This window comes from Gigantopelta aegis, unplaced genomic scaffold (assembly GCF_016097555.1).
Source record: "Gigantopelta aegis isolate Gae_Host unplaced genomic scaffold, Gae_host_genome ctg4924_pilon_pilon, whole genome shotgun sequence".
In the NCBI taxonomy this organism is placed as follows: domain Eukaryota; kingdom Metazoa; phylum Mollusca; class Gastropoda; order Neomphalida; family Peltospiridae; genus Gigantopelta; species Gigantopelta aegis.
The window spans coordinates 1-22,555 of NW_024534118.1; the positions used below are offsets into that span (position 1 = coordinate 1).

Consider the following 22,555-nt stretch of genomic DNA (forward strand, 5'->3'; position numbering starts at 1 on the left):
AGCTACAACATGGAACTCATAATGCTTCACAGGAGATGGGTGTGGTCTTCTGTGAATTCCCTATTAGACAAAGAGGCATCATACAAAACGTGACCTTTATCCTATACTCATCTATCCACTGTCCTGCTCATCTACTAGGTTGTCACCTAGGCCTTTTCTAAATACCTTGATAGAAGGCTGTATCAGCCATCTTATCTATTTCACCACCATTAATGTTACCTTTAAATTAACTCAGGTGTAGGAACAGGGGGGGCACAGGGGGCACGTGTCCCCCCTCATATTTTTGGTATATTGTGAGATGGTTTCACAATGAACTAATTTAGATTAGCAACTTTTCAATACAAATCTTCCTCACTATACCAGTCACAACTACATACATATGTGCCCCCCCAATGACAAAAATTGTTCCTACATCTATTGTTATCTCATCCTTCCAAGAGGCTCTACTTACATTTATTGGTTGTAAAGATTGAATGATTGAGCTAAACTCAATTTGTTCTATCTCGTCCTGTCATAACGACAAGTTCTGTAGAGATACTACCAGAACAAGAGAAGGGTACGAGGAAGAAGCTGGGAGGGACAGAGCGGATGTAGGGGTGTGGTTACCAAATGACGAAAAAGAAGAAGAGTTTGTACCAGAGAAATCAGATGGTCGATGACGTGATCTTAAACTAGCCAGTTTAACTAAAATGGAAAAATTATTATATAAAGACATAAACGACATTATTTATTACTGCTAGGATTAATCATATGACGAGTATAACGAACACAATAAGAACTAAGACGTCTCTTACTTTGTAGATTTAGAAAAACCATCAAGAACAAAAACAATTGATGAGGAAGTGAGGGAATCTTTATACAGGAACTGACTTTGAAACTGCCACAAACACAGCAATGACGTTGAAGGTGTGGTTATGTTTAGCCACACCCTCTATTAGTATTTATAACCACGTGTCCTCAGCGTGTTGCTTGGTATGTTGTTTCTGTCCAACACTAAATCTAGACTTTGAGCATCACATTTACTTTAAGGGATGAAGTATAAGGATTAGTAGGTCTATTTTCTGTCCAACATTGTAATGGTGTCCCAAGAGTTGAGAGGCTATCAAATCAGAGGCCACATTTATTGTTAGAAGAAAGAGCCTCACGTAAGTCACTAACACATGTACCTGCCATATTTTAATGTACAGCATATTGAACCTGTAGAGTATCTAGTAGAAGTGATGTCTAATAGTTTACAAGATGAAAGCTATAAAATGTATTACTAACAAATGTGGTTTCTTAAGAAGACAAGATATAGATAGAAAGAAATACAAAAGAAGAGAAAGTAGAGTACTAAGATGAGGAAGGACCAAGAAAAAGTTACAAAATACAGTTGTGTAACAAACTACCAAAGATCAGGATGTAGTCCCTTCACAAGATCAGTGTATAATTGAGAAGTTAACATTAGAAGTACCTGAAGATCTTACACCTACTGAAGAGAGATAAGGTGAAGCCCCATCTCTCTCCTCATCTCCCCCTACAGAATGGAGTCGACCTCTGTCCACTTGTTACAACTGATAATATAGATTTATTATATCCCAAAACCTAACTTTGTGATTATAATTTACCTTGCTTCTCTTGATACACTATATTTTCACATTGCACTTTTTTAAAAGCTTAAAGTTATGATACCACTTTTTATAAAAATTGATACACAAAATTATGAATGTCCACTTTTTTGTATTTGTTATATAAATAGTCTTAGTTTGACCCTATATAATTATCTAATTATGGCTACAACAAGGTAAGTCAACAGCCATTAGCTGACCTAGGTTAAAATTTTGCATGCAAAAAATGGACCTAGTCCAATTTTAACTAGGAACAAATTTGCCCGTTACACTCCATGCAATCTATCTACAGGTGTTTAGCCACACCCTTCTACCAGTAATGCAGTAATGCTAAATGACCTCGTGTCAGCCAGGTTTTGTTGGTTTTGTTGTTCTTTTATGCACTTTAGTTGTTGCTGTTGTGACAGAAATGGCCAAACAGAAAGATGAAATAAAAACACTCAACTTGTACACTACAATCATCATTTCTTTGACCCATTTCACAAACCTTCTTATAAGTTTAACTTGGCTGGAAAAGAGTGGATCATAAATCAGGACTGGGACCAACTAGGAGTAGCTGGAGTGATTTGGAAAGCTGTAAGTCAAAGTTCATACTGTCATCAGATTGATCTTGATCTGTAAATAAGGCATAGGTATATATCTAGATCTAGCTAGTTGAGCAAACTCTACTGGTCAGAGCAAGGTTAGTGGTGGTCGGTTTGCAAGATTAGCTGGTCGGATCCGACCACCACCGACGAGTGTGGGCAGAACCCTATATATATATATACATGTACTGTAGTTTTAAACATCCTTTTTTATTTAGTAGTAAAAAACATTTATGTAAAGTTTAAATGGCAACATATATAAAGTGAATTTGTTCTCAGTGTTGGAATGTAATTAATGGTCAAATATGTACCCTTAACTGAGTGGGTGGAGCATATGGGCATTAGCTATGTTCCTGTAGTGAGTTACGTCAGCAAAATCATTTATGTATTACCAGACCCTTCTTCTATGGGATAATAAAATCAGTCTACTTGTATTATACTATAGGCAGTGACCCTATCATATTACTTGGTAAAGAACAGGTCATTACTTGTAGGGAAACATGTCATAGAGTTAGGAGCTGGCACTGGACTGGTCAGTATGGTAGCTGCAAGTCTAGGTAAAATATATGGTATTATGTAATCTTGTTATTCACATATATCTTTCTATCTCTTAAGAGAGGGGACTATGTGAGTGTTACAGGATGTAATGCTTTAATTTTTCTATGTAGAGCAGCTGATGTCATAGCTACAGACAAACATGTAGACATGATTGAAACAAATATTCACATCAATCAAAAGTCTTTAACAAATGTAAACATTTCTATAGTGCATTATGAATGGGGAAAACCCCTTCCTTCGTCTTTGACTCCACCCTATGATGTCATTCTTGGTGCTGATATCATCTATATTGAGGACTCTTTTCCTGATCTAATCGAATCAATGAAGACACTTGTGATTCTGACACACTGATATTGTTATCTGCTCAGGAACGCTATGACAGAGTGAAACGCTTTAAAAATAGTCTTAAGAACTATTTTAAATGTATATTAGTCTATTCTGAAGACACAGTGGACATTTATCAACTTACAAGAATTAAAAAGCAATAATTGTCATCATTTTTAATAACAATAGTTATTATATAAGCTATTATGTAATGTTAGTTTTAAGATACTTGCTATTAATACCTACTCTCTAACTTAGTCTCTAAACCATCATATGAATTTGTGTGAATTATTGAACAAGCCACATTCTTTTGATGTCTGTTAGCTAGTAATGAAGTCACTATTATAATATGGCTTTGTAGGGCTTAGAATGTTGCCAAAAATTCATTAGAATTTTGATCTGTTACGTCTAATAATTTCAAAGTAGATGAGGTGTTCTCTTTGGTACATTATGTACAGAATTTTTTTCAATAGATATTAGAAAACTTGTAAAATTATATACACAGACTCCATTATGATAAGATTAATATCATGTATAAATTTATCAACTGTTCGTAGTCATGGAGACAATAAAACCTGATATTAATAAAAAAATAAAATGCATTTTCTTTAATGCTACAAATAAATATTATTAAATGTGCTGTGTTCAACTTTTGTTAATTATTATTATTATAATTATTATGAGTTGAACAACTTGACTCCCTTTCACTTTTGCATGAGTTCTTTATTCTAGCTTCTAATTCATACAAATGTGGTCCACAACATGAGGAGCTATCACACGCATTGACTTTGCTAGCTCCATGACATACTCAATATTATCTCCACTCTTTCCTTGTGATGTAATAATTTGATGAGCCATAGTATCGAGTGGAGCAGGCCCCAGGTGATTTTGGGTTTCTTTCAGTCGCTATATATACAAGAACTGTGAATGTTTGGAAAGAAATGTCGTGAGGATAAAAGGTGAGTTCATGTGTCGTGTAACCACCAGCCTCTCGGCGATCTAGATATTCCATGACTTCTGGTACATCGTGAGGGTCCACTTGATAAGCTAAGCCCCACGTGCATTCCTGCATAGAAAAAAATATATTTACCAGTTATATTATATTTAGTAAGTAAAAGTGTCTGGACTAGGACGAACTAATAATGGAACAGTATCTATTTAAATTTATTAACATCCTTATTAAATTAACATTGGATACGTTGTTAAGGATAGAAGCCAAATAGGAAGGGTGGTGTGTGTATGTTACCTCTTTGTCTTCTATCAATGTTGCCACTCGGCCTGGCTGTGAATATGAAAGAGTTTAAAATAATTGCCATAATAATGCTTATAAAGATTAAAGTGTATACCATATACTGAGTGCCATAATAATGATACATATAATTGTAAACATCAAAAGTGTGCAGCACATATATTGACAGTATAATACTGCTGGACAGTAAACAGACACAGGAAATAGACTAACCAGTATAATATATGTACATTGAGTTGATGTATTTTGATATTGGGTGGTAAATGGGACAAAAAGCCATGCACTGTGTATGTATTTAATTTTAACAAATTAAAAGAATTAAAAGCTAAAATAAAAGAACTCTTGCAAAAGAGAAATGAAGACAAGTTTCTCTTATTTATAATTTGGAGCTCCTATTTATAATTTGGAGCTCCTATTTATAATTAAGATCTCTCATTTATAATTTGGACCTCATCATAGTGCATGGCTTTTTGTCCCATTTGGAATCCATATTTCAATGGAATCAAGACATGTTTCTGTAGCCAAGTTGTACCCAAAAATAGTGTTTATTTGCAGCATACATAGTTAAAAACTATTGTTGTTTGTACCACAATTTCTACTGACATTTCTTGTATACTATAAAACTCACAGCTTCTGGAGTACCTCTGTGGTCTATGCTAGCCTGCCAGAACGTCTAACATATCCTCTAACATAACCGACCACTTTCTCCTTGTAGGGAAAGTTCGTTTTCCATATCAACGATCCATATCCAAATACCCAGACCGAGCTGGGCTCTTTAGCTGGTGGGGGAGGACGGCTGGGACTGGATGCAGTGTCCTGGTCTTTCTTTAATCCTCCTGTCATTATAACAGAGTACAAAAAAACAAATAAATAAAAAAAAATCAGTACGATAAAGCTGAGCGTCTAATTCATTTTATACTACACAATAGGTCCTGCCCATCGTGTAGCCACACCCACCACCTTTGAAACTGAAAGTGGAAACATGGTGCAAACATGTTTGTATAGAATGTGGCTGCAGAAGTTCCCAGGCTTTGTATAGAGAATACAAGGAGGCTCTATCCAATTGTCACAATGTGTAAGTTGATAATAAGTCTCATTCCAGACTCCAATGCATGACATTGTCAGTCTGAGAATGAGACCTTATAATATCAATTAAGTATGGAAGTTTTGGTGATTCTTGCTACCATTTCTTTTAGAGTAATTGTGAGAGATTTCTTGATAAGTATGTGGAATATGATGCAGTCATTTTAATGCTAGATATTCTATTACTTCGGATTCAGTCGTATCGTCACATAATATTTAACTATGATATCCACTTCCTCTGTATGTCAACAATATAATAATCACATTAATTATAATGTATATGACAACATTGGTATGTCCATATTGGTTTTGTTTTCCAGTTGCTATGGCGACTTAGTGTTGTACTAGTGCTATGTGAGGCATATCTTAAGATGAGATTACAACAATTGACTACTGAGGATTTTATATTGTTACAGCTGCACTTTCATTTAGCTCTTTTACATGGCATTGTTTGGTAAGAAAATAATGTTTATAAATAGTATTTTAGCTTGAATAATAGAGAGAGAGAGAGAGAGAAAAGAGAGAGAGAGAGAGAGAGAGAGAGAGAGCTTAGAATGAACACAGGTAAAAAGATCACTTGTATTCTAAGTCAGTAAATTTGTTTCATTGTATATTGTAGCCTTTCACACAAAATGTAATACATATTTTAAAGAATATGTACATAGGGAGACAGACCAGGACATTGAGAAGTAATAACATGTAACATGTCATGTATAATATAATAACTATTAATAACTATTAATAATAATAATAATAATTATGGTAATTGTGGTAATTGTATAATTGTTGATTTCTACAAAACTTTTCTTTCATTTTTGTTGTCAAATGACATGATATAATATACTATTAAATTATTTCTGATATCAGTAATTTATGTTAACAGTTTGATATAATACAGTCCTACAAAGTAATACTAGAAGGATAGCAACAGATCATTCATTAAGTAATACTGCATAGCAACAGATCATTCATTAAGTAATACTGCATAGCAACAGATCATTCACTATGATTGTGTAAATATTACTAGGAAAATGATGACATCAATAGTGCATGGAACTTAATACTGTTAGATGGAAAATGGTTTTTTAAAGTAGTCAATAGTTAATGTTTAATACTTTTTAAAAATTTATGTGATGTTCTTATAATAATTATTTGGAAGATCAGACAAAATTTGCCAGCTTCATCTTGAAGTATCCATTATGTATGTTAATTATAACTCATGCCATTATTTTCTTTATATAGTAAGTACATGATAACAGATACTATAATAGTTTTTATTAGTTGTATAACTATTTCTTTGTAGAATTCTTTCTGATCATGTTCATGTCATACTTTGTACTTGTTGTATTCAGAGGAGAGAGAAATGATGTAGAAATATTTGAATTATTTTGTATCTAATAAAAGGATAATTAAAGATGTAAATTAATCAACTGAGTACAGAGTATAATGTACTAGAAAGACAGTTAATAAAGTACAGACTACAAGACCCTACCTTGTTTTGTCTTTTAAGTTACTTCTGGAGGTAATGTTTAAATTGTATATGACAACTGAAAGCAATGAATTAAATTAAATTACATTCTTTAATCCTCAACACACATAACAACCAACAAATATCATTAACCCTAATGCCTTAAGTTGAGAGCTTAGAGACCACAAATCTTATAATATGACCAATAATGTTATATTGTTTACACATCAAAGCAGTAACATACAGTACTTGTATGGTTATGTGTTAGTAAACAATGATTTCATTGCAGTAATAACTAATATCTGGTTTGTAATATGAGTTATTAACAATTACATTGAATTCCTAGAAGTTATAAACAAAGAGAGAGTATTAAGTAATTAACATGTCACTCTTGACACACACAGTTCCAAGAAATATTTTGGGACAAAGTATCATTGAGTTAGTACCTTGAATGTCCTATTAATGAATGTGGTTGTTAGAGTAAAAAACAAATTTTCTCTGACCTTTAACACCTTGTTATGTTGCTTTGTTAACTATAAACAAAGGCTGAGTAGAATATGGTAACTATGACTAAAGTCCAACTAATAATACAATTATTTCTTATAACAATTTTAGTTAATGCATTATTTTATAGGATATCTTGGAATCACATGCTGCGTGTCATAATTTTATCAAGTTATGTCAAATTTTGTGCTGTAGTAGCTTGATATGGGTTGATGAATTCTATATAAATTTTTTACTGTTTTTTCTCTCATATACCTGCTCAACTTCAAGCTTATAGAGGTATATACTTTTAGACAGGTGTCTGATCTAGTCTGAATGTATGAGTCTCTGTCTTTCTTCTCATTTAGCTTTGTTATCGGTCATTGGTTTCAGTCTAGTGTTCTTGTGTTCATTCAGACTGCTATTATAATTGTATTTAATAGAATAACAAAATGTTTACAGATTGACTCTATTTGAGAAATTGAAACACTTAAATTGATTTCCCTTTCAGAATACAGTCAATGTTTCTCGTTATATAAAAATGTTATGATTTCTGGTAATTACTGATAGACATTATGGATTAATGTTTTTCATCCATCTATCTATCTGTTTGTCTGTCTGTCCATTCATTTCTCCATCCATTCATCTGTCCATTAAACTATATGATATACACATACACAACTCTATTACAATAGACACTTTTATTCATACAAATATAAACACTATTGATCATCAAAACTAATAAAGTTATTTGACTGAACACATTGTTAACTCCTATGATAAGTTGAGTCTAACTCTGAAAAATCTTAGCCTTTTGAGAAGTAAGAAACAGTTATTAATAAACTCAAGTAGAGAGGAGCAGTAAGGCAATAAAACATTGTATTAGACCAGTATATATATATAATAATGTTAAAGTATTTTTCAAAATTGATGTAATAATAATTAAAGATGTTATATAATGTCTCACATTATAAACTGTAAAATTAAAATTATCTATGATTAATTAATTACTTAATTAATGTGAATGTATTATATTAAAAATTAATGGAAGCAATGCTCCCGTTACAACAATAACAATTTCCGATGGTTTGTCAGTTTGGAGGTGGAGCCATTGCCACCAGATGAAGAGGACATGTGAGTGACTTCATTTAATACATGAACTGTTGAAACATACAAGAATGTACCAGCTGAGAATAACATAGTGATTCCTGTAATAGGTACTTGCGTTATGTACATAATCTGTAAACAATAAATGGAGTTAACATTTTAATAGTTTTATATTATAACTATAGATTATTAAGGTTGGTCTCATACCCAGACTGAATGAGTTTGAGACTAGAGTATAAAGTTGATCATAGATTTGTATTAAGTCAAAGTGGTGATGGAGTTAGTCTCATACCCATACAGAATTGGTTTGAAGCTAGTGTGGAGTGTCCATAAAATAAATAGATTAGTCTTACCACATTTCCCTTAACTACAATCATGTTTATTATATCAAATGACACACACACACACCACACACACACACACACACACACACACACTGTTGTCTTTCACACTTACTCTTACTAATCCAAAATAAGAGAAAAAAGCTGCCAATGGTGCTGCCAGTGAAAATAAAAGCAGGTGATATCGAGACTGTCTGTTTGTCATATCCTGTGAAGGAGAGATGGAATGACTACTCTATTCCGTATAGAGCAATATTACTAACCTCATGCATGAGAAAAGAGACAAACCAAACGCTGCAGGTGCCTAGAAGTGGAAAAATAAATAAAAGGGACACACAGGCTCAATTCTAGATCACCCAAACTCTATACCTTGGAACCTAATGTCCATTGAACTATAAGGCTCTGTTATCGGGCTCCTAAACACTCTTGATAAAAATAAAAATCATTCTTTACCTGTGTAAAACATTATGGCTAAAAAGATTACAACTTCCACATCGGTCTTAGATAATCCAGCAGCTGCTCCAAGTGCCAAAACCATCCGCTAAAAGAGTAATGGTAAAATATTTAACCCTACGTACACTAACCTGCAGCATGTACTACTAGTCCTATTGTTTGCAGTTGCCCCACCCCTTGTCTAATAGTATCCACTTCTATATAAAAAAAAATCAGACTATCAACTCTATGGTCCCATACCTAAGTTACTGGTATGGGAATGTGTTCCCGAGAGTTGGTCAATAACTAACATGAAGATGAAGCCTAATACCAGGGACAAACCCATTAAAAATTGTAAGCCGTCATCTTCCAATCCTCCTAACCACGTCTCCCTGGTTCTGGAGAACCTGTTTCTTTGTGATCACAGCTTCTTCTTTATTGTCAACTTGGCCATCAGTGGGTATAGCGTTAATTGCTTCTTGTCTCTGATTTGTGACTGAATCGAGTTGAACCTATTGGTCATTAAAAGAGGTGTGGTTATTATTAAGTAACTCATACCACTGAATAAAGACTCAATTCCTTCAGGAATGATGACAATCAGAGCTGTCCCAATTAATAGACCAGCCCCTAACACAGTGAATCTCGTAGCACTTTCTATAATTTCATACAAAAGAAATATTCAATAATTTGATGTCAAATACTACATATACGTAACCTCTGATAGAGACAAAAATAAAGGTATTGATATGCTGTAGATAACAACCTAGAAACATGGACACTGAGAATGCAAGAAGTGTCCAAATTTGCTCCATTTGTTCCTCCCTAGTTACTTAAAATATGACCCGCCCACTTAATTACACATAGAGCTACCCACGTGGACCACAGATGTCTCATCTGTATAGAAGACTTTACTCGAGTATCTCTCAATCCAACAGAAGATGGTATTAGCAACGAGCATTTTAAGTACAGGCACCATTAGGGACAAAGTAAGCTTTATAAGTTTGGTAACCGTGTCTTTCATCTCTATAAACAGGGTCCATCACCTTTTATTGGTAAATATGCGGTTTAGCTGACGGAGCTTACTGTTTGTACAATTGAAGAGGTTATGTAGAAATGATTGACAGTACTTAAAATAGAAAATTTTTTAATAGATTCGGATAATACTGCTAAGTTTTTACAGCTGTGTGGTAACAGGGTTGCGCCATATTTTACATGGTCAATGTGTGTTATATAGTGTGGTAATACTACGTAATGGTGACAAATGTATCAAGTCAAACATCTCGATTAGTTCTGGGCCGAGTTACCAGTTCATTATGGTATGGGGGAGGACTGACCTTTATTAGGATTATAATAATGTCACTTATAATGATATCCAGGTGGATTACAGAGAGAGAGCGGTCTGCAGAGTGGTTAGAATACCTCATAAACTTTTTACGAGAGAGCTACGATCTTCTGACAGAGAGATCGCTTATAAGTAGATTAATGGTAGAGATTAGTATCTATTCTTCGTAGTTGTCAGCTGCATATATCTGTTTTTAGATAGGATCCATTTCGTTACCCCATTGTTTCTGAAGGATATGACTATGATAATCCGGTTGCTACAAAAGTTCATGTGATAGCTCATGTGACTTGCATATGACACCACAGGTTATATGTAACTTACTAGCTGTGCTGGGTCAAAATGATCCTGAGAGACTTAGAATTCAATGGTGTTCAGCTACAGTTAGCAATCTTTAATATATCCCATGGGCGGTGCCAATTAGGGTAAGCAGAGGTCATTGCTATGTCTAGTAATTGTATTTGTTATTGCAGATGATGTTTAGATTGGGTCAATTGTATGATAAGTTGTTTACTAAAATCCCATCATTTAAAGGAAGTATGTTAATGTTATGTGTTAATTTATTGATATAGAAATTTATCATTCTTATTTTAACTGATAAAATTGATCTCAATTTAGTTAATTGCATTTAATAAAATAGAATGTGTTAAGTAGATTAGTATAATTTGGACAAGAAGACACTCTGAATAAGGATAGCTCTGTATTCAAAATACTTGTCCTAATTCTTATTTACGAATATTTGATATATTATTATCTCTAGATATTGAGCGACAGTTTCTAAAAGTAATCTGTTATAGAGAGGTGTTTTATCTCCACACTTCATTAATGTTGTATATTATATACACAGTGATGTATAGAGGATTTGGAAGAAATGAAATAACTGAAGAGAAGTTTTTGATGAAGCTGTTAAATATGGGACTGACAGAAGTAAGAGAACAGGAATAATAACTGTATTGTTAATAATAATGTATTGTTAATAATGTATTGGTAATAATAATGTATTGTTAATAATAAAGTATAATAAAAATGTATTGTTAATAATAATGTATTGTTAAGAATGGATTTTTAACCTAATGTATTGGTAATAAGAATGTATTGTTAATAATAATATACTGTTAATTAATAATGTATAATATGTATTGTTTAATAAATGTATTGTTAATAATCATATATTGTTAATAATGATGTAATGTAACAATAATGCATGTTAATAATGATGTAATGTTAATAATAATGTATTGTTAATAGATTCTCTCTCTTTGGTATACAGGTTCACCAGCTTACTAGATACATTAACAAAGTACAGGAATTAAATAAGGAAATCAACTCGAGATGTCACTTAATTAATACTTCTAACGAGTTTTCAAGAAACTATCTCTAAGTATGGTCATTAAAACAAAAATAGATATTTGTTTTAATTTTTATTTTGTAGATTTGGTTATGACAGAAATATTAATATTTTTAAGAGACTCTTCTCATTCAAAGTAATGTAGATGGTGGATAGATAGATAGATGGATGGATAGGATGGACAAACATAAGTTAGGGGTTGGTACCTTTTATGAGGAGTCTTGATGAGCTTCTATTTGCATTTGTGCTGATGCTGAAATATCATTTACAAGAATTAGGTGAGTGCTTAATAATGTATGTAATCATTTTTAATATTATTATTGAAGGAGGACGAAATCTACGATCAGTTATTGTGAGAAGAAACCTTCCTGTAAAAGATGCATTCTGGAAACTCTGTGAGAGCTTGTGATGAGGACATAGTTATTGGATGATGGTAGGAGGTTAGTTCAACTAATGGATGAATAGTGACAATGGGATGGATGAATGAATGAATAAAGGGATTGATAAGTTAGAGAATGGATCATGGATTGGACAGGAATTTGATATATTCATTTTCCAGTCTTTTTCAGTAGATGTGATGGACGCAAACATGACAGATTTAAGACCCATTGAATGGTGAAGTGATCTTTTTGAAGCCCACTTCATGGCTCGGCACGATTTCGTCGGAGGAGAGGACACAAATTCTTTCAACAGTGACATTTGATTCTCCTGAGAGTGCTGCTAAAGCTGATCTCTTTCACTTATTATAGTGGTATTGTACTATAATTATGTTATTATTAACTTATATTATTATAGAGATCAAAAGTAACGAATTTCATGCTTCATTATGAGTAATGATTATCTGTATTGTTACTTTATGACTTTCTCTCTCTCTTCTCTACCTATTACCCTCTCTCCCTCCTCTTCCCCCTCTCTCCATCTACTCTTCACTCTAGTTCCCTCCATTTGCCACTAATGGTAACAGGACACTTCATAAATACAGGTAGACGTGAAATAGGTCACGGTGCTTTAAGTGAGCATGCTCTTCGACCTTCCTTCCAATGACTTTCCTTTACAATCAGGAGGATCTAGTGACAGATTTAATGGTAATGCAATTAAAATAAAGACTTTACCTATTTGCTTGGCTAGGTTACTCATCAATGGCAACTGTGTTGTGGCAGGAGTATGCCTTATTGATGCAGGTATAATACAATAACTTACATCGGGGCCATTAATCCTATTATAATTGCCCTAGTTTAAAGGGGCATCCTCTTTTAAGGGTATACTGCCAAATTATGTATTAGCTAGTGTTCCTTTTTGAAATATCTTAAGAGAGGGGGGTCACCAGTATTGACAGTAATATGAAATGTGTTTTATTGTACATGTAGGTGTGTCAAGGTCCCAAGTCAGCAGCTGGATGATGTTGCTTGTTGGCTGATACTAGAAACTCAGTCTGGGTCTGAGTCTATTCAACGTTACCAAATACTAACTGATCTCTCTGTCTAGTAAAATGATTATCATTGTCTTATAGCTAACACATAGACAGGGTATTGAAGATGCTCTGGGTCACATGGGACTTTAAGATGGCGGTACTCGAGATGGAAAATAAAAAGTCTTGTCAAGTGAGCAGTTATATACTTAATAAATAATAATTAATAGATATTTAATTAATATTTAATTGCTTATTAGATGATTGATATTAAACGATTTAAACGGTTTACATATGAATATTTGAAGAAGCTGTTGTGTGTTCCAGAAGTTAACTTATCTGTATCAATGCATTTTGAATGAATGGATATATAGATGAATGGGTAGCTGGATGGATGAATGAATGGAGGATGGGATAGAGGAATGGATGGATGGATGAATGAGATGGATGGATGGATAGATGAAGGTATGGAGGATGGATGAATGGTAGGGATGGATGGATGGATGGATGGATGGATAGATGATGGATGAATGGATAGATGATATGGATGGATGGATGGTAGGATGGATAGATGACAGGAGGGATATATAGATGAACTGGGTAGATGGATGGATGAATGGAGGATGGATGGGTGGGTAGATGGATGGATGGAGAAAGGGGGGGTGGGGGGATGGAGGAATGGTGGGGGTGGGTGGGGTGGATGCTCGGATGAATAGGTGGGGAGGATTGATAAATAGATGCAGACCAATAATTAAATTTGAATTAACATGTTTACTATTGACCAATCAATTTTGTGTATATTTATTAACCTTTGGTACATGTAATAAGTAATGACCACATTAGTTATCCTCTTGTCCCCTCCCTCTCTTGTAGAGTCACGACATTATAAAGTACTCGATATGAATGGATCAATGCCCAATCGTTCACTAGGACAATCTCTACTACAAGACAAGGGGACCGTTTATGGTGAGTTAAAGACAATAATGTTAATATATAGCTCATTTTAGAGGACCATGGAGGGTACCATTGTCTAAAAGACACAAAACGAATAGGTATGGAGGACATAAAATTAGAGCATAGTTGAAGAGGACAGGTAAGAGACATTCGTTTTTGATCCATCCATGCACTATCTTACATGTACTGTGTGTGGGTGTTGTAAAGGGTTAATAATATGTATGATTAAAGGAGCTCAGTTTTTGACTACAGTTGATGATGAGATAATGTCAATTTTGCAACCATCTCAAACAGTATGGATGGAAGTATTAGAAAAGTAGATGATATTAATGAATGCACCTGACCCTGAGGGTAACAGCCAATTAAATATTCAGTTGATATAAGTTGATTTGATCCAGCACCTGGTAATAAATACAAAGTGGCGCTATTTTTATTTCAACATTTTGTTTCTCTAGGAACATGTACTTGAGTTGGCTCTATTTATAATGCACATGTTGTAGCTATAAGACCGTTTGGTCTTATCTTGGAGATCATGCCTGGCCGTCAACGTGCCTGTGTACATCTCTCACAAATGGATCACAGACGCATCTTCTCATCCTAGAGAACTGAACTTCCAAATCGGTCAAGAATTAAGTGTTAAGTATTTTGGTAAAGACCCCATGGGTCGTATTCGTATATCGCGGCAAAGCCCTTCTTAAGAATCCATTAGAAAAATGCAGATGTTGACATGAGTAATAAAAAAGCTGATTCGTCTTTGTTGCAACAGCTCTTGAAAAAGCTATATTAAAAAGAAGAAGAAAGCATAAAAATAGTAATGGTCAGGAATAATAGATATTTGTGTGTGTGCTGGAAAATTATTTTTGGGAGTTATCAGATCAAGTAACTATATAGAGTGTGTAATTTGTAAAATATTTTCGTGGTCTCAATGAGAAAATTTAATTGTTAATTAAAAACATTTATGATAGAAATAATTAACTTGAATTTATAGATATAAATATATATATATATATATAACTTTGACATGATTATTTAAAACATCTACAAAACACAAAAAACATTTAAAAGATTGTAAAATATTTAATAACATTTGCTTTGTCAACTGAAGAGCAGTTTAACGTATGGTCTATCTGGATTGAGTGGAATACTACAGAAAGGACATCGACTGGTTCCAGTTACTTGCTAAGTGAGGTAAATAGACCTTTGACCATATCTCGAAATTAACAAAAATGAAGTGATAAAATGGACCTCCTGCTGAATAGAATGGTATATTTTTAGTTATATAGTTTCATACTTTGCAGTTGTTCTGTAGTCACAGACCACAAGGCGAGAATGTGTGTGTTAGTGAACCATCATTCAATAAAGAATGCCATTCTCTTGTCAAGTTCCAGCTTGACATAAAGGCTAGTCTAATAAACAAGTATATTATTAATAGTCTAGTCCTGATATGACATATACATAATACAGTAATATATATATAAATTTATATAGATTACAGTAATTATATATAATGTTAATGTCAGTACAGTAATATATATATATAATATACCAGTAATATAAACAGTAATATGCATATGTAAATACAATGGGTATGTAGGGGTAATAGTAAGTACAGGATAATTAAAAGAGAGTTATTTGTCCTATAGAAGTACATCTTAATTAGGTACGGTTTAAGGTTGAGGAGAAAGGTTCAGAGACATTTAGTACATAGTCAGACTGTCAGCCACTGTCCTACCACAAACTATTGGTAACATTAATATTATCATCTAATTGCCTTCATTAATTTAGGGTTTTCCTACTTACTTGACTTACATATACGGACAAGTTCGAGATTCGTTGCTATCATTCTGGAGATCCTTTCCAGTTATGTTGTCCTACTACATGACCACAAGCCATTGTAGACCCAGGGTTCTCTAGAATCATTGTCTTCATTTGGTACAGCGGTTATCAGTGACTAGTTTTCCACCTCTGAAATGTAAAGTTAGAAAGTTGACTGGACACTGTGGAGTCAGTGGTTCAAAGCTTGATGCCGTTCTCGTAGGAGTGTGTTAGACTGGAAAGAAAGTATAAATAAATCAAGTCTTCACTATGGAATTTTCATCTAATCCTCAAACCTATACCTACATATTTATCCTCAAACCTATACCTAGCCATATCTTATCCTCAACCTATACCTACATACTTATCCTCAAACCTATACCCATATCTTATCCTCGAACCAATACCTACATTTCCTGAGCATACACATATTATGTCCTAATGAGGAAAAATAGATTATGGGATTTGAGGATAAGATTAAACTCCTCCATCCTAACAAGAGCTAACAGACTCACTGGTCCATGATCCATCCCAATGCTGTTTCTCCACCTTAATGGTCATACCACACAGATCAATAAAGACAACCATCAGTCAACGCATTAGTACAGCAGGTAACTTAGCAACACAATTAATAATAATATAATTTGATATCTAACACTTACAGCTGCTCCTGGTGTTCTTGATGAACGTTGAGGTCTCATTTTCTCTGATATTTCCCATTACAGTAATCTCTTGCCATTGACCTGTTCTACACCTGACTCAAAGACACCTACTGGTCTGAGTATAGCAATGCCATTAGTAGTAAGACCATCTGTATCTCCTGTAACAGAATCTACCCATGTGGTGCCATAGGCTTAGAGAGAGAGAGAGAGAGAGAGCGTTAATAGCTTTTTATTTATCTACTAAAGTTACAAGTTTGGTAAGATTACTGAATAAAGTGTAAGTTGGTTAACAACTCAGTGTAATAAATAACACGAAGGGATAGGAACCCCCTTTGGGAAAAATAGTCAATACTGACTGTGTGTGGATTATTGCAGCTGCTATTACTGAGGAAGTGCTTAAGAGTAACTACAACCTACTAGAATTAATAACATTGCCAGACTCTAAATGTATCAAGATCCTTACATAGAAATAGTGGAGGAAGTAAATAGTTGTACTTGGTTGGCTAGGTAAATGTTCTAAAGAGCATATACCTCAGTGTATTTATTAGGCTAATGGTTGACAATAAAGTAATGTAAAGATTAGTATAAGTAGATGGAATTAATTGACAATAGTCATCAAATTGTCTTAACTGAAAATAGACACTGAGTTGTTTTGGTTTCGCAAAAAAACAACTTTTAAAACAAGATATTTTTCACCCACAACACCAGCCACTGTAACTACTGGACAGTTGAGTGTATAAATTCATTTTATTTTTTGATCTATTTTCTCAAAACTATTTTAGTATTTAATTCTTATTGTAAATTATTCATATATTTTAAACTACACACATGCTACAATACAATATGTCATATCAGAGAAAGGAAACATTCTATGATCACATAATGTCTCTTTACCTGCAATATGACTGAAATAGCTGCTACACACTTAATTTGTCAATAAATAATCCACTTCTCCTCATTACTTACAAGAGATCTGTATTTTCCCTTTAGTATCAAATGCAGCTGCATAGATCCTTGCAGTATAAGTGGTACTCTTTCACATAAAATACGACAGGCATATCGTGATACTGTGCTACTACTGTTGAAAACTTTTTTGCCATTTCCTCAGACTCTACGTATCCACGACAACCAAAGTCAATAGCTGAGTCAACAGATCGTCCAATCTATAATAGTGTAACCAAACTGTGATCACACCCCTAACCACACCCACATTCTTACCTGAAAATGTCCATTGATTGATCAGGTCCGAATTTCATGACACACATTTTATTTTTAGCTAGCGTCATGGAAACTGTGTGGGTGGAGAAACGAGAGAGTGAGTCCGGTCCTAAGAAAACAAAACTATGATGAGTTAATGATGTAATGATAACAGTTGTCATAATGTTTATCGTCAAGACATTGCTACAGTGTATATGTTATGTTTCATATTATGTAGTTGTCTAGACTATATCCAGGCTAATGGTACATACTATATAATGGACAGTGATTATGTCGACATTACATTCTGTAAATATAATCACTCCTGTTATGTACAATTATTATAAACATAATGAGTTACATACTCTAAAAGTATTATAGCTTGATAGTTAATCTACATCTTAGTTGACTTTATCGGTAGTTGACTCCACATAATATATATCGTTATGTGTTATGTGTATTTTATAAGCAATAATACCATTAAATATACTATTGTTTACATTATTATTATTATTATATATGATTATTATTATTATTTTATATTATTATTATCGGTATTGATCTCTTTTATGTACCTCAGGTTTTCTGACTATCAGAGACACGCCTGTAGGTTTAGGTGTCGCTTTTAAAATGTATCTGTGACTATTTTAGGACTGAGTGGAGGCAAAGGTAATTCACCATTAGTGCTATTAGAGAGAGAGAGAGAGAGAGATCATATCATTCTGGAATCAAGGTGTAAATTTAATAAACACTACTAATATTAAGTGTCAATGAGGCCAGCTGACATACTAAATGTAAATACATACTAAACAATCCATGACAGTGGTCATGGACTGTGTGCTATCACTAATTAACACAAATTAACAAAATAAAGTGTAAGTGATGTTTTTTGTGTTTCATTCTCTCCTCCTTCACTACCAGACAAGACTTCACTATCAGACAATACACAACAATTTTTATTCAAGTAGACTGCACAATGACCAAAGAAGGACATATTTGGATAGTCTATAGACCAAACTGACAGAAAGCTTATAGGGAAAGTACTTCAGATGACAGGAAAGAATGTTAATTTCTATATTAGCAAACCAGGTGGTGGATGTTAGGTAATACAGAAAGCATAAGAGGATATTATGACATTAATAACAAGAGGGACCTGATGATATTGACAGGTTTAGACTATAAATAATTTTATTGAAGACATAGGAATCAAAGCTAATAATTCCAAATATTAAGGAAAGAGTCCATTACTTTATCATTCACATGACCTTTCTCATAATCAGCTAATAGTGATGATATTGAAATGTTAATTTTGTTTATAATACTATTGTTTACATATATGAATAGAATCAGTGGAACATAATATTGAAACAAGGAGATCACTTTCACATAACAGAGGGTCAGGTTTCACAAACATGTGGTTTAATAAATGAATGGAATGATAGGATAGATGGATGGATGGACTGAATAGATACTAATGGACAGACTACTTCACATACCCCAACACAATAATTTCTCCATATAATGGTGCTGGATGATGACTGTGTGGTTTTCGACGTTCATTTTGCTGCACGAGACATTGGTCCTCCTCCATCATTTCCTGTACAGGACTAGGTGGTTGGTTTTCAGAGGAGGCGATTGCTTTCCTTCATCTTTTGATCAAGTATTAATGGTGGACTATAAACAGATTTTTCGTTTTGTCCTCCTCCTATATTGGTCCTTTCACAGGATTAGGTGGTTTGACTCTCAGAGAGGTGATTCTTTCCTCCTCCTTTTTGATCAAGTTGCTGTAGAATTAATGGTGGACCTATAACTGGGTTTTTTCAAGTATTTCCATGTCGTTCTCTTCTTCGTTGATTGAAGTATGTCGACTGATGAAAACTATATATAATTACAATAGTAGAATTAACTTTAGACCAGATATTTATATTTTGATAGTAATTAATTAAATAATAATACTCTACTAATAAGCAACTTCTTACCTTCACTAGAATTGACTACTGATTTCAAGATATACCTGGACGTCTGTTTAAATCTGTTGTTGGTCGACGGCAGACTACTGGGGACTGACGCATCGTTATCCTGCAAAAATTACGTCGAGCCATCTTCCGCTAATTTTAAATAGAACTGCTTTCATAAACAGTGTATGACCAACAAAGCAAGTTTAAAATCGTTTGCATTGTTCATACCACACCTTCACTAATTAGATTCTATTATGGTCCTTTAATATGCGGGGGGGATGTCACCCACGGGTGTTGCGTGCAAACAAAATAAGAATGGCAATTTCAAATTTTGATTTATTTAACAAGTCTACCAATATAATATCGTTTTCATGAGTTCTCTAGCATCAGTAGAATGACCAATATCTTCAAACATATATGTCGCATCAGTACCTGAAATTGCACAATACAGTGTTGGTTATACAGTCTTAGTACCATAAGTTTTTGGCTACATTCTAGTACCTATAATGACTTACCTGCATAATCTATTAATATCTCTTCACCTCCTGGATGCTGGTTAGTGGTATAGAAAAAACAGTACACATTATATTAGTTGTTAATAATAACTATAAATAGAAGTCTTGCTAGCACAACCATAGTGCTTTTTTGAGAGAATACATCTAAGTAATAATATTATAATTAAATTAAGACTTGGATTAGAATTTTAATAGTTTACAAGCTTTTAGCTAACATTACGAAATACGTTTTTAATACCGATTTGTAAAATTCTGTGATATCGTACACTTTTCCTGCTATTGAAAATCCACATACTCGAAGTTGCGTTTGTGTTTTTTTAACTTCTTCCAAACTGAATCAAGTTTTCTGCCATTTGAATATTAATTGGTGGGCGTGGCTATGCCTGTGCCTTTGTCTCTAAATGAGCAGTAGGTAGTGGGTTTTGTGTCACTTTCTTTTGACTGTAGTTACCAAGGACTCCTTATAGCGTGAGGTCTGTAGTAATACAAAGTTTATAACAAACTCTGGCAGCTCGTCTACCACTGCTGTAGTAGCTGTAATATGGCTTCTCTACCGTTAATAATTTTTTGACCTCCTTTCTCTCAGAGACTGGAGAAAACGGGTTAAGTAGATAATTAGATAGCATGAATTGAAATAAAATGAACTGATGTACTAGCAAGTTGATATCAGTAATGGTCACAACCCATTTAATTATTCTTTTGGTCTCCTCTGCAGGAACGTGATACAAAAGATACATTTCTACATTCATTTTTGATTACAATTGCAGAGGGAAAAGATGCTACTTGTCTGCTTTAAATCAAGGTAATAAGGCATCCTTAATTTTATAATTGGAAAGTTCTAATATTTAAATCGCTGTACTTTAATGGAATTTAATACTATACCCCAGACCCTAATCCTTTAACAATCAGAACCTAAATGTAGAAATTTCACATTAAAGTATGGGCATTACAATACAGATCCAATAAAATTTTTCTCTCCTTTATTCTTTTTTAGTGACCCTCACTCAGTTCGTTAACCCTAGTCAGGATCTATTAGCCAGATTTAGCCACACAGTTCTTGGACAACCCATTATCTCAGACTTTGGAAATAGATAGCTTAAAGAAGTTCCTTTGTCAAGAAGACATACTGTTGCTATTGGCAACCCATCTATCATATTTGTATGCAAGGTAGGTAAAGTTTGACTCAGATACTCTATACAGAATTAGTGGGGTTTTGATTAATACATGTAATTGAAGTGGTTGGTCGATTAGATACACCGCATATATAGACATGCCTTTGTGATAGAATACATATTGACAGTGAGTTGTTCGATTAGAATACACACTCATGCAGGGCATGACATGTGATTAGTAAATACATATGAAGTGGTTGGGTGATTAGAATACAACCCATATAGAGTTCATGGCATTTGTGATTAGAATACATATTGAGTGGTTTGTTCGATTAGAATACACACTCATGCATGTGCATGACATGGTGATTAGTAGAATACATATTGAAGTGGTTGGTTGATTAAAATACACCTCATATATGTGTACATGTATTTGTGATTAATAATATTGAAATGGTTGTTTCGATTAGAATACACCTCATGCAGGTTTGCATGACATGTGATTAGTAGAATACATATTGGAAGTGGTTAGTCGATTAGAATAGTTTTTTTTAAGAGAATCATGTGTTGGTACTAGTACACAAAGTGATTGAGTGCATTGAAAATGTACAAAGTTGACTAACAATTACCTCTTTTATTTACAATGATACCACACCCTTATCTTTTGTGTATCACATAATACCAGAGTTACAACAATAGCAATAATCCAATAATGATGTAGGTGTATTATTTGTGTATGATTCACCTCATTATTGTTACCATGGTATACAGGTGAACTCCGCCACATAGAGTTTAGTGAGCTGTTGATTGTTGTGTTCCGTAATTTATTGATGATACAAGTGAAGTTGAAGTTGGAAGTGGTTAGTTTTATGTATCCATTTTACTTGCTATCCATCTGTCCATTTCAGATTTGTTTTTCAATTAAATCCAATTTACGCGCCCACTCTCAGTTATTAAAATCAAAACTACATAAACATTCGTTATCAATCTCTTACCACAAAGAACAAGACC

General features: G+C 33.7%; 1 protein-coding gene and 1 pseudogene across 1 annotated transcript; both read right to left on the reverse strand.

Annotated features, from left to right (window-relative positions):
- Positions 1 to 3,808: 3,808 nt before the first annotated feature.
- On the reverse strand, positions 3,809 to 5,165 carry LOC121366168 (annotated as a pseudogene).
- Positions 5,166 to 8,418: 3,253 nt separating this feature from the next.
- LOC121366169 (zinc transporter ZIP9-like) lies at positions 8,419 to 20,061 on the reverse strand. Its single transcript, XM_041490722.1, is given in 8 exon segments — positions 8,419 to 8,595; positions 8,914 to 9,012; positions 9,068 to 9,108; positions 9,258 to 9,336; positions 9,338 to 9,345; positions 9,389 to 9,454; positions 9,795 to 9,890; positions 19,974 to 20,061. Coding segments are annotated over 8 exon segments (654 nt in total).
- Positions 20,062 to 22,555: the final 2,494 nt, after the last annotated feature.